This window comes from Kogia breviceps, chromosome 6 (assembly GCF_026419965.1).
Source record: "Kogia breviceps isolate mKogBre1 chromosome 6, mKogBre1 haplotype 1, whole genome shotgun sequence".
Taxonomy (NCBI): Eukaryota; Metazoa; Chordata; class Mammalia; order Artiodactyla; family Physeteridae; genus Kogia; species Kogia breviceps.
Window position 1 is genome coordinate 131069933 of NC_081315.1, and position 14337 is coordinate 131084269.

Sequence of the window (14337 nt, forward strand, 5' to 3'; positions counted from 1 at the left end):
TCTTCTTGCAAATGAATGGATTTCTAAACCTTTGTTATATTATAAATTTTACAATCTTTCAAAAGAAAATAAAAGATTGTTTTTCAGAACATGTTATGTAGGTTGCAGGAAGATTGTGAATTAAAAATATGTTTGGGGGCATATTTCATCCTGATTCACTAAGAACCACTTTATTTAGCTTGCAGAGAGATTGTGTATTTAATAATATGTTTTAAATTGTGGTTGAGATAGTGACCACAATGCAATTATCAGTTTATTAACTGGAGAATGAGCTCATAATGGACCTTGATATATTAGTCAGTTCCTTAGCCTTGAATATAGTGTATTACTTCTGTAATATCAACTTAATTTAGTGAAATACCATATTTTATATTTACACATATGTAATGATTTGATAATTGCTATTGCTAACTAGCAATTGTTCATTTATTATGTAGCTGTATTCTGATTTTTTTACTTAAAAAATTAAAAGTAAATCTCCAAGATATAACATCATCCCTGATGCAGTGCAGAATAAAATGATAAATTGCATATAACAGGAAAAAAATTTTAAAGAGAAAAGCATTGTACTCATTTCATAGCAACTATTTGCACAGTAAGAGTTTTAGTTTTTAAATATCCATTTGGCTATTCAGCAAGTAGAATATCAAGGATTCTATTCCTTCAGCATAAATAAGTTTGGTGACAGTATTTAAAGCCATATTTTTAATTAACTTTTACCTTTACAAAACTGCCAAAAGACAGACCAATTTTTAATGAATTGATCATTAGCTCCTTAATCTCGGTCATGTTTTTGTCTTTAAATATCATCATTTACCAAGGTTTCACTGTCTAGGGATCAGGTGTCTCAGCTTAGAAAGTCATTATTCTGAAGGTACCTAAAAGGTAATGGAGTGATGGCCGTAGACAATACCTATGGTTCAGCCGCTAGCTGTAGCTGATGTTTTTGCTATGGATAAGTCAACCACAAAGCTACCAACTGCCTTTGTAATTGTAGCAGGTGAAACCACATCTGTTCCTTAAGGGTCAAATATCTAAGCACAAAGGTCAACATTTGATAGGCAGGCATAAAATATGCAAGTACCTTATCTTAATGGTGTAATGTTTCTTTCATCTTTGAGGGTCAATTTTCACCAACTTACAGAATTGATACCTTAAAATGTCCCCAGACTTAAGTTATGGAAGCTACTGGCAGTTTGTATTTGTTTTGTTTTCATTTAAAATACAGCCACTTGTGAAGGGAAGCTTCTGAGTTCAAAATGTGATATTTTTTTGGACTTCCCTGCTGGTCCAGTGGTTAAGACTCTGCTCTTCCAATGCAGAGGTCATGGGTTTGATTCCTGGTTGGGGAACTAAGATCCCACATGTGCACAGCTTGGCCTAAAAAATAAGAAATTGTTTTAAAATGTGATAGTTTTTACAAAATAATATTTAAATGCAATTATTTTGCTTATTTCAGATCCTAACAAATATAAAAATAGACGTAAAACACCAAAGGGACAGTGCTGGCACTAAAAGCTTAGCTATGCTGTAGTTTTTGGTGTGTCTTTTAAAAGAATGGAATGTATTTACCAACATATACTTTTTTTTAGTTTAGGAATTATATTTTAGACAGTTTTTAAATCTCAGAATTTTAAAAATAAACCACTAATAGCCATTATCTGTATTATTTAAAGTTATCTAATTTGTACAGAAAGAAAGGACTCTTTAAAAATTATAATGTCTTAATTCTTATTTCCAGATATCTTCTCTAAACTTTTAATGTTTGACTCTTGTGTTTTATACGATAATATTTCAAAACAAATCATACCAAATCTTCGTCCAAAGAGGGGGTAGTAATGGAATAAGACTCTCAGGTTGGTGGCAGATCCCAGACAGTGAGCCAAGTGCATGTTAGGATCTGGACTCATCAAGAGAGATGGTAACTGCCAAGGACAAGATGCAGGGCAGTTCAAAGAATTATCCATGGTGTGGGGGACTACCTTCTCGGAATCAAGATGTCAACAATTTGTTTTCCTGGAGGTAGTTGTAAATGTTCCTATTTGTACATATTTCCATGATCAAACTTCATTTCTTCCCTGCAAGGGATGGTGGCCTGTCTTATTTTCATTCATCTGTTTTTTTTTTTTTTTTTTTTTTTTTGCAATACGCGGGCCTCTCACTGTTGTGGCCTCTCCCGTTGCGGAGCACAGGCTCCGGACGCGCAGGCTCAGCGGCCATGGCTCACGGGCCCAGCTGCTCCGCGGCATGTGGGATCTTCCCGGACCGGGGCACGAACCCGTGTCCCCTGCATCGGCAGGCGGACTCTCAACCACTGCGCCACCAGGGAAGCCCCCATCTGTATTTTTAATGACTAACATATACCCTTTATGTGATAGATCCTAAAATATTACATGAATAAATATTGGAATCAGTGACCACCTCATAGGTAAACAGGGTCCATGATCTTGGAATTCTTGGTAGTAGAAACATGGCACACCGAATCAGAAATGAAGGGATTGCAGGATGACACCTACTTACGCCAATGAGTTCAAATCTCCTCTTCTAGGTAATTCGTACCCCAGGCAATTGAGGGAATCTAGAGGAGTCACGCTGAAAGCTTTTCAGGAATACTTGAGGAAGTGTAAAGTGGAGAAGAGAGACTGGACAGTTAGAGAAAATATGCAGATTTTTCTTTAAAAAGGAATATAAAGTTTCAACTTTTTGATTGTCAAGCTGACACTGATTTGGAAAAAGCATAGTCTGGCTTATTAAATGGATGACCTATTGTATCCTTAACCAAAAATCTAACCTTTGCATATATCAGATCCAATGATGAGATGTTCTAGATCTGTGTCTATAACTGGTTGATTCTAGATACATTCAGAAATGTTTAGTTTTGAACTCATTCATATTTAACTAAATTTATTCTTGCTAATAAAAAAGGAAATACTTTTCTGTACCTGAAGTGATGGAGTTGGCCAAAATTTCATAGAGAATACATGATCACAGACTTTTAGAGCTGTATCTAGGAATCACCTAGTTCATTTTTTTTTTTTTTTTAATTCTGACAAAGATTTATAGGCTGACCCAAGATTATATGGCTAGTTAGTCCATATGTAAGTGTTCCAAATTCCAGACAGGAATAATATGCACATTTGTAAAAATATGTTTATATAGCTGCGACATACTTTTCAGATATGATTCATTATGCCTATCGAACACACACAGAAGCAAGGGAGGTATGTGTGGAGAGAGAGAAAGACAGGTTTGCATTGTAGTGAAGAAAACTTACTGACTTACTAGATCTTAACCTATGTACCTTTGGTTAACTCATTTCTCTAATCGAAGATAACAGTACCTGCCTCATAGGGCTCTTCTGAGGATTTTATATGTATATATGTGCGTACACATACATATAACTTAAAACAGTGTTTGCCATGTGCATGTTAGTTACAACTATTAAAATATAGAAGGGTCTTGTTCAGTTCATGCACTCATAATGAAGAATCTTTCTGTTATACCCAACATGCTTCTAGTGTGTGGTACAGGTCCTGATGTATCTTTGATGTCATGTTTAATTGGTGCCAATCTGGATTTTCTTTACCCTCAATTTAGTGTTCTCCCCCCCCCCACAGACATGCACATATACTTACATAAACACACAGTCATATATGCATATTCTGTCACATATGCAGTCTCTCTCTGTTTCTGAGGAACACCTAGTTCTGTCCTGGTAGTTTGAAAACCAAGATCTACTTTTTATTGAACGCTTCCCTCTGTGCTAGGCATTTTGCCAGCATCATCAAGGTTTAGTCTTCATAAAATGCTCCAAGATAAATGTTATTATCCCAATTTTAAGATAAGGAGACTGAGGCTCAGAGAATTTAAGTGCTCGAGTTTCCCCAGTTAATAAGTGGCAGAGACAGAATCTGAACTCCGGTCTTTCTAATTCGAAAACTCTTGTTGTTTACAACCTTGCAAGGAAGTTGGAAATGATCCTTATAGACTGCTGTTTTAGCCATTGTGGATCTTTTCTAAAGGAAGTGGTGTAGAGAATGATGTCAGCCAAAAGAGAAGTGGCAGACTTCTAACTACTGAGGCTGTCTTAACCACTTCCTAGACTAATTTGAGCCACTAAGTATGATCAAAACTGTCCTGTTAAATGGTGGAACTATAATAATTAGTTAGTACTGAATTTTGTACATTGTTTTCTGGGTTTTTCTTTTTTATCAATTGCTCATCCGTTTACTTGCCTAGCTTTCCTGTATTTCCCACTCACTCCTTGCCAGAGAATAATGATAATCCTACCTATTACTTCTCCCTCCCCCCAAGCCCACCCTCCTCTCTTCCTGGTAAAGAAGAAACCAGAATTCTTTTGCTCTCTCCTAATATTAATACTCATCACTCTTGGATCTGATGAGTTTTTACAGTATAACTATAAAAGATGACATTTCATCCTAGGAGAAAAATGTCCTGGTTATATCTGAGCTAAATGGATGGATGGATTTTTCTCCGAGACTTGATTTTGTGACCCAACTGGGGAAACTTTCAGTTTTATTCGCAGCTGTCTCTCCCCTTTTTTTATCAGATATTCAGCTTTTAGCACCTAGCTTGAACGAGAAAACACATGGTTTGAAGTTATTATTTAAACTTCACAAATTGTTATTTCTAAACAATTTTTCTTAGGTAGGGAAACAAATAACTCTGACAAGGATCTTTCAAACAAAGCTGTTACTATTTGCCATTTATATGAATGCTACATCTGAATGGAATGATTGTTTAGCTTTAGTCACATTAAGATGTGTTGAGAGGAGTGGAAATAGAAAGAAAAGATGTGTGTAGTTTTCTTCCCCCAAAGATTGAGAGTTGACTTTAAAGGGAAAAATGCTGAGTGTTTCTGAAAACAAAATGTGAACTTCTTTATTTCCTTTGGACATTAGTTGCCAATATGTAAACATTTCAGGAAGAAATTTTATACAACCTCATCTGTGTGTCAGGCAACATTTAATGGTTGAAAGACAGACAGTCCTAAGTCTCCACAATTCTTGACTGGTGCACAAATCTGGGGATTAAAATTACAGTTGATCGTGGACCTATTTATTCTATTATAAACTCCAAGTTGATCATTTAAAATCAGTTACGATCAACAAGTCAAATGATCTTCATTTGGCTTTTATATTTTCCTATAAATATTTCACAATTTTCTCCAGGGTATTTTCTGTTTTGGATGTCGTATATGAAGGTTCTGATTCTTTTTGGAAGGACTGTTTGAATAGACTCTTGGTATACAGTTTAATTGGTATCTTGCAGACATATGCAATATTCATACATTGTTTCTTTCTCTCCTTGTAGGTAGAAATAACACTTCAGGATATCAATGACAATCCACCAGTGTTCCCAACCGACATGCTGGATCTCACAGTGGAGGAGAACACCGGAGATGGCTCTAAGATTATGCAACTAACGGCCATGGATGCTGACGAGGTAGTTCAGACGCTCTCTCTGAATTTTTGAAACCTAGTATTCCAGTGATCTATCAAATTTCTATTGTATGTTGACAACATTTATTTCCAAATAACTAAGGTTAAGCGTTGTGTGCTGTTTTCCAAAGAAATTAAGTAATTCTTGAAATGTGATATAGGAATGCTAAAATAAAGACTGTCTAGTCGTAATTTTCCTTTGATCAGCAATTAACAACTCAGTTCATTGCTGGCTACATTTTGGATTTCTTAGCCAAATTATTTTAATTTCTCAAACAGTAAAAAATACCTACAGAAATATCTTATTTTTTAATGCCAGTATCACTCCCATGTGCTATCTTATAGCATATATAGCTAAGAATTTTTTATTTGTAATTGCAAAAAGCAAATTATTTAAAATTAAAAAAAATTAAGGCTACCTTGCAACTTTTCATGTAATCTGCATATATACATATATGCAAATATAAATATATATAATTTAATTATAGTCATATATTTTAAGGCAATTATCTAGGTAGCTAATGAGTTTTCATTTCCATTAATAAACAGAAATGTCTTTCCTAGTGGTAAATTGAAATTTGGGGGCACAATCTAGATTTCTATCTTCTGTATTTATATTTTAAGTGTAGCTAATGCTCCAAGTGGCATGGCAGCTTATATAATTTGTAATTTCCATTTTTCCCATTAAAAAAATAGTATCACTTGTTTTCTCCTTCTTGCTAGGTAAAGGGTTTAATTAATGTTCTAGAGTTTTGGAAAGACAAATAATGTTCTCCTACACTAGTATCCCCTTTCCCTTTAAGCTAAGCCTCAAACAGGTCAGATAATTTAATTTCCTTACCCTCAATTAAAATCCAGAAGTATCTGAAAACTTGATTTTTGGCTTATTTCTTTGACTTTAAAAAGGTAAACAATTCAATAGCAGACTAATATTTAACAGCCAGTACAGAAATATAATGACTTAGTCATTTATACATTTTGCCAAATTTCCTTTTCCTAAGTAAGGAAAAGGAAACAAAATAAAGCAAGGGCATTTAGGTAATTGTAGTCTTCTACTGAAAAAGATTTGGTGTTTCAAGTTTAGTACCTCCTACTCAATTTTATACAGAGAAAAGTTTATTCCCAACTCCAGCTACCATTAAGAGTTGTGTGCAGAATATTTCTATTATTATTGATATATATATGAAATATCTTCAACTATAATTTAGTAAATACTACATTTCCTTAAAGCTCATCATTTATAATATATATTTGGATAGCTCAATTCATAAAATTTCATTCTCTCTTATTTAGCAAAATAGCTAAAAAACAACAGAAAAGAAGCTCATGCAATTGCCATAAGCCTATGCAATGGATACATCAAATAATTGTAATTGTAACAACTGCTCTGTTAGCTATAATCTCTGTAGAAACAGAACAAATAAACCTCATTTATTTCAAGTGATTTATCCAAGGCAGGAAGCAATAATATGTTAATTATAATATATATATATTCTGATGGGATACACTAGTCTCTTAAGAACTGATTGTTTGAAAGAGATGCCAACATTCAACCCTTTTAATACTATTATGTTGATACTGTTATTTTATTTTCCTCTCTACTTTTTCTTTTCACGATATGACAAAGAAGGGTTAATACAAATGCAATGCTGCCTACATGTTTATTTTTCTCTCTTTAACTTCTCTGTGTGTGTGTATGCCCGCACACACTTGCATTGTCTTCAAGTTCATCTTTTGAGATGTGTTTATATTTATGATGAAATTTGAAGAAGGCTGGGAAACTCCTTATGTCTCTAGGTATTTACGTCAACACGGTTTTAGTGTACTATGTTTTATTTCTATTGAGCTTTGTTTTATAAGTTAAAAAAATGCAAGTAACCGTGCTGGTGTTATCTTTAGATGTTCCAGGTTTTCTTTTGTTTTTTTTTTTTTAATTACTAAATGTAAAGTGATGATAGCTAGGACATGCAAGAAGTGCATTTGAGGTGAGATAGGGTGGGGAGTTAAAGGGGCAGAAAGGGGTAAAGTTATAAAGCAGGAATAACTAGGGAAAAGAAAGGAAAATTGTTTGCAATTCAGGGGGCGGTAGGGATGTTGACAATTTGTGCAGGATTTGACTGCACCTGAAGGCATAAAAATCACCACTGAGTATTTTGTAATAGGATCTGTATGCGGGGGCAAGGAGAGGGAAGGTGGAAGGAGGAAAAGGCAGCAGAGGATGAAAGGGAGGAAGTAGTTTCACCTGCAACTTTAAAGAAAAGAAGGGGAGGAGACCTTCAAGATGGTGGAGGAGTAAGAGGTGGAGATCACCTTCCTTCCCACAAATACGTCAGAAATACATGTACGTGTGGAACAACTCCTATAGAACACCCATCGAAAGCTGGCAGAAGACCTCAGACCTCCCAAAAGGCAAGAAATTCCCCACGTACCTGGGGAGGGCAAAAGAAAAAACAGAGACAAAAGAATAGGGATGGGACCTGCACCAGCGGGAGTGAGCTGTGAAGGAGGAAAGGTTTCCACACGCTAGGAAGCCCTTCGTGGGTGGAGCCGCGGAGGAGAGCGCAGCAATAGGGGTGCAGAGGGCAAAGCTGAGAGATTCCCGCACAGAGAATTGGCGCCAACCAGCACTCACCAGCTTGAGAGGCTTGTCCGCTCACGCGCCGGGGCGGGCAGGGGCTGGGAGCTGAGGCTTGGGCTTCGGAGGTCAGACCCCAGGGAGAGGACTAGGGTTGGCTGTGTGAACACAGCCTGAAGGGGGCTAGTGCGCCACAGCGGGCCGGGACGGAGTCCGGGAAAAAGTCTGCAGCTGCCGAAGAGCTAAGAGACCATTGTAAACAAGCTCCAGAGACGAGCGCAAGCTGCGGCTACCAGCGTGGACCCCAGAGACGGGCATGAGACACTAAGGATGCTGCTGCAGCCACCAAGAAACCAGGGTGCAAGCACAGGTCACTATCCACACCTCCCCTCCCAGCAGCCTGTGCAGCCCGCTACTGCCAGGGTCCCATGATCCAGGAACAACTTCCCCGGGAGAACGCACGGCGCGCCTCAGGCTGGTGCAACGTCATGCTGGCCTCTGCCACCACAGGCTCGACCCTCATCCGTACCCCTCCCTCCCCCCAGCCTGAGTGAGCCAGAGCCCCGAATCAGCTGCTCCTTTAACCCTGTACTGTCTGAGCAAAGAACAGACGCCCTCAGGCCACCTACACACAGAAGCGGGGCAAAATCCAAAGCTGAACCCTGGGAGCTGTGCAAACAAAGAAGAGAAAGGGAAATCGCTCCCAGCAGCCTCAGGAGCAGTGGATTAAATCTCCACAATCAACTTGATGTACCCTGCATCTCTGGAATACCTGAATAGACAAAGAATCATCCCAAAATTTAGGCGGTGGACTTTGGGAGCAATGATATATATATATTTTTTCCTTTTTCTCTTTGTGAGTGTGTATATGTATGCATCTTTGTGTAATTTTGACTAGCTTTGCTTTTACCATTTGTCCTAGGGTTCTGTCTGTCCATTTCTTTGTTGTTGTTGTTGCTATTTGCTTTTTTTTTTTTAAGTATAGTTTTAACACTTGTTATCATTGGTGGATTTGTTTTTTGGTATGGTTGCTCTCCTCTTTCTTTGTTTTTTTATTATTTTTATTTTTAATAATTATTTTTTATTTTTTATTTTAATAACTTTAATTTGTTTTATTTTATTTTTTCTTTCTTTCTTTCTTTCATTTTTTCTCCCTTTTTTTCTGAGCTGTGTGACTGACAGGGTCTTGTTGCTCTGGCTGGGTGTCAGGACTGTGCCTCTGAGTTGGGAGAGCCAAGTTCAGGACATTGGTCCACCAGAGACCTCCTGGCTCCAAGTAATATCAAATGGTGAGAGCTCTCCCAGAGATTACAAGAAAATTATAAGACACTGATGAAAGAAATGAAAGATGATACAAACAGGTGGAGAGTTATACCATGTTCTTGGATTGGAATAATCAACATTGTGAAAATGACTATACTACCCAAAGCCATCTACAGATTCAATGCAATCCCTATCAAACTACCACTGGTATTTTTAAGAAAACTAGAACAAAAAATTTCACAATTTGTATGGAAACACAAGACCCTGAATAGCCAAAGCAATCTTGAGAACGAAAAATGGAGCTGGAGGAATCAGGCTCCCTGACTTCAGACTATACTACAAGGCTACAGTAATCAAGACAGTATGGTACTGGCACAAAAACAGAAATATAGATCAATGGAACAGGATAGAAAGCCCAGAGATAAACCCACACACATATGGTCACCTTATGTTTGATAAAGGAGGGAAGGATATACAGTGGAGAAAAGACAGCCTCTTCAATAAGTGGTGCTGGGAAAACTGGACAGCTACATGTAAAAGTATGAAATTAGAACACTCCCTAACACCACACACAAAAATAAACTAAAATGTGCTAAAGACCTAAATGTAAGGCCAGACGCTATCAAATTCTTAGAGGAAAACATAGGCAGAACACTCTATGACATAAATCACAGCAAGATCCTTTTGGACCCGTCTCCTAGAGAAATGGAAATAAAAACAAAAATAAACAAATGGGACCTAATGAAACTTAAAAGCTTTTGCACAGCAAAGGATACCATAAACAAGACCAAAAGACAACCCTCAGAATCGGAGAAAATATTTGCAAATGAAGCAAATGACAAAGGATTAATACCCAAAATTTATAAGCAACTCATGCAGCTCAATAACAAAAAAACAAACAAGCCAATCCAAAAATGGGCAGAAGAACTAAATAGACATTTCTCCAAAGAAGGTATACAGATTGCCAACAAACACATGAAAGAATGCTCAACATCATTAATCATTAGAGAAATGCAAATCAAAACTAAAATGAGATATCTTCTCACACTGGTCAGAATGGCCATCATGAAAAACTCTAGAAACAATAAATGCTGGAGAGGGTGTGGAGAAAAGGGAACACTCTTACACTGCTGGTGGGAATGTAAATTGATACAGCCACTATGGAGAACAGTATGGAGGTTCCTTAAAAAACTACAAATAGAACTACCATACGACCCCGCAATCCCACTACTTTCTCAGGGCATATACCCTGAGAAAACCATAATTCAAAAAGAGTCATGTATCACAATGTTCATTGCAGCTCTATATACAATAGCCGGGACATGGAAGCAACCTAAATGTCCATCGACAGATGAATGGATAAAGAAGATGTGGCACATATATACAATGGAATATTACTCAGCCATAAAAAGAAATGAAACTGAGTTATTTGTAATGAGGTGGATAGACCTGGAGTCTGTCATACAGAGTGAAGTAAGTCAGAAGGAGAAAAACAAATACCATATGCTAACACATATATATGGAATCTAAGAAAAAAAAATGTCCTGAAGAGATTAGTGGTAGGACGGGAATAAAACAGACCTACTAGAGCATGGACTTGAGGATATGGGGAGGGGGAAGGGTAAGCTGTGACAAAGTGAGAGAGTGGCATGGACACATATACACTACCAAATGTAAATTAGATAGCTAGTGGGAAGCTGCTGCATAGCACAGGGAGATCACCTCTGTGACCACCTAGAGGGGTGGGATAGGGAGGTTGGGAGGGAGGGTGATGCAAGAGGGAAGAGATATGGGAACATATGTATATGTATAATAACTGATTCACTATTTTATAAAGCAGAAACTAACACACCATTGTAAAGCAATTATACTCCAATAAAAATGTTTTAAAAAAAAGAAAAGGAAAAGGAGGACACTTTTGGAAAACTGCTTTTGGACTCTTATGTTTGAAAGATTAAGCCCCTGAGGTTGTTTTCTTTCTTGGATATGTTTTCTCTTAAATTTTTTAGTAGCATTTTAATGACTACTGACTATTTCCAATACTGGCTTTAGAAACCAATTTCTTTGGCTGTATGCCATGCATAATGGATACCTAGGCTTCCTACAGCATTCACAATTATTGGCTGTTTCCTTTTATGAGTGGTTTATAATAAATTAATATTAATGCTTTTAGGTAAACCTTCTATCTTATTCTCTATTGTCAGCTCCTTACCTCTTAGTTAAATTTGAAAATATGTATATATATATATATATATATATATATATATATATATGTTTGAAATGTTTTCTCTCTTACCAAATCATGGCTCTGTTTTCTTTCTTCATCTAGTTTTGAGTAGGAATCAATATTGAAAGCAAGGAGTTGCTTTTACTTTGTGACCAGCATTAAATTGTCACACAACTATCCAGTAGATTGATTTTGCAAGATTAATAGAATTCTTTAAAATGCTAAGATTATGTAGGTAATCAGCACATTATGTCCACATATTCTTTAGTTTATACACTTGTTCTTAATTACTAAATTGAACATAAAAATATTAGTATGTTAGAGAAACTAGTAGGTCACTGTAGAGTAATGCCTGGGTAAAGGAATCAGTTTTAGAAAGCAACATATACATGTTGAACGTAATTTAAATATCTTTTGAAACGTGTTGGATCAAGATACACATCTCTCAGAAGCATGTGACTTTGTCAGTCTCTTGTTTCCTTCGATAAACAGAATTATTATGCTTGTAATTGGCCAGGATACTCAAGCTTTGTTCCATGGTACCATATGTGTTTTTGAAAATACTACTTACGTTCATAAAATGCATTTGCAATTTATAGCTATTTACTTTTAGAATTCCTTCCACTTACTTTTGTCTCTGTGGTTCCTCAGGAGAGTGGAGTATTTTTAAACAGCATTATTTCCACTGGGCTACAGCTGAAATACGATATTTGTTTCTTGTAGCATTGCTGATACGGCATATTTGGAATATTAAATAAATAGACTTTTCAAAAGACCTAATTAAATCATTACTCTTGGCTACACATTTTCAGACATTCACTAGAACTACTAATGCATCACATCAGCTGATTTTGAAAGTGAAAAAGGTGGTTTATCGACATAGTCTGATGCCTTTGCTTCTGTTCAGAAGAATTACCATAAGTTTAGGAGTATTCATTATTATAGTCATTTTGCAGACAGGACATTTCTAAATTTCAAACCATTTTTACAATAGCTTGAAATATGTTTTTGTATCTTGGCTTTCTCCTAGTTTCCAAATTCCATTTTAATAGGTCAGAATTGAGTGTAGCTGTATTTCCCTGTACTGTTTTACCAGAATAATCAAATTCCTTGTGAAATAGAACAAATGGTACAGAATGTGGTCAGATTAGAAGTGTAAAATTCTTATTGAATGTTTTTGTTAAACCATACAATTACAATAAATACATTAGATACTCTATGTAAACCTGAATATACAAGATAAATGTGCATAGTATGTTAAACCCAGCTGTTCCAATACTAAATTAAAATGTTCTTTGAGGCATTCACGTTACTAAATGTTAAGATTGGCTTAAGGAATGCAGTACAAATATAGCAAATGCCACTAAACGTAATTTTTGAAAGAGTATTTTTGCCTTCGACTGTTAGAAATCATCCCCTTATGTGTTTGGTCATGAAGATAAAATATATTTAATCTGCGATGCAAAAGATGTATGGAAACTTCAGCTGCTGAAATTTCCCAGCATGTCAGCTTTATAGTCTAAACACCCTAAATTTATGTTCTTCCTAATATCTTCTGGAGAGTTCTTAGCCCGTATATTTTAATAAATACCTTGCTATAGCTTAATATGGTAAAAAAGTATATTTGTTTTATGTGAGTATATATAAATCAAAAAGCAATTTTTGAAGTTGACCATTCCAACACTACTTATACCTCAGTGTCAAGACTCAATACTACATATTAACAGGAAATCAGAAAATATCTTCCCTGGGATATATAGCAACTCTAATCAAATTTTTACTTAAATTATTTATTTGCAAACAACTCAGTCATCAAATACATTTAACTTGTATTCCTTTTATAAGAAAATATTAAAATAGGACTAAAAGTAACAATTAGCATTGTCATACACTTAAAGTTTCTCAAGGATTGTTCTAGGTCCTTTACACGTATAAGCGCCTTTAATCCTCAGAGCAGCCCTATGTGGCAAGTATTATTACCAACCCGATTGTCCAGGTAAGGAAACATTAGCTCAAAGAGGTTAGGTAGTGGCCCAATGACACACAATCAGTATTAGAGCAAATATTCAAGCCCCAAACTGTGACCCCAGAGCATCAGATCGCAACCAGTACAGTGTATAATATTTAACTCAATATTTCAATTATAACATACATATAAGTAAACATATGTAGATCAAACTGCTCATAATTGCAACAATATATAGGTAAGTTTATAAGATATTTTTAAATACTGTAAAGTTAGCATCCCACATCATCAAATCCAGATGGGTGCTTAATTTTTTTAAATTAATTTTTATTTGAGTACAGTTGCTTTACAATGTTGTGTTAGTTTCTGCTGTACAGCAAAGTGAATCATCTATACATATACATATACCCCCTCTTTTTTGGATTTCCTTCCCATTTAGGTTACCACAGAGCACTGAGTTCCCTGAGCTATACAGTAGATTCTCATTAGAAAAATATGGAACACTTCACGAATTTGTGTGTCATCCTTGCGCAGGGACCATGCTAATCTCCTCTGTATCGTTCCAATTTTAGTATGTGTGCTGCCGAAGCGAGCACAGGGTGCTTTAATTTTAATTTCCCTTAATTTCTTTATTTTTTACTCTGCTAAAATCTGTTCTTTCTTGAAACCTTCCCTTTAATCTCTGTGGCAGGCTGTCCTCTGGGTCTCCTAGGTCCCTCCCCCTCTTCCTCCCTTAGTCCCTGCCCCTTTTTCCCACTCTCTAAATGTAGTATTCAATCTTTATGCAGCTGTTCCTTTCCTGATCTATTCTAATTTAAATCCTCAACAAATCTTGTGGCCTCAA

General features: G+C 36.2%; 1 protein-coding gene and 1 non-coding gene across 2 annotated transcripts in view; one reads left to right on the plus strand and one right to left on the minus strand.

The window, feature by feature from the left end:
- Nucleotides 1-14337, plus strand: part of FAT4 (FAT atypical cadherin 4) — a 172616-nt gene that overhangs the window by 70212 nt on the left and 88067 nt on the right. Inside the window, exon 2 of the mRNA XM_059066306.2 lies at nucleotides 5335-5466. Within this exon, the coding sequence (XP_058922289.1) occupies nucleotides 5335-5466 (132 nt within the window). The remainder of the gene's footprint in view (nucleotides 1-5334; nucleotides 5467-14337) is intronic.
- LOC131759066 (U6 spliceosomal RNA) lies at nucleotides 13983-14089 on the minus strand. Its single transcript, XR_009336395.1, has one exon. It is a non-coding gene; the product is annotated as a U6 spliceosomal RNA (small nuclear RNA).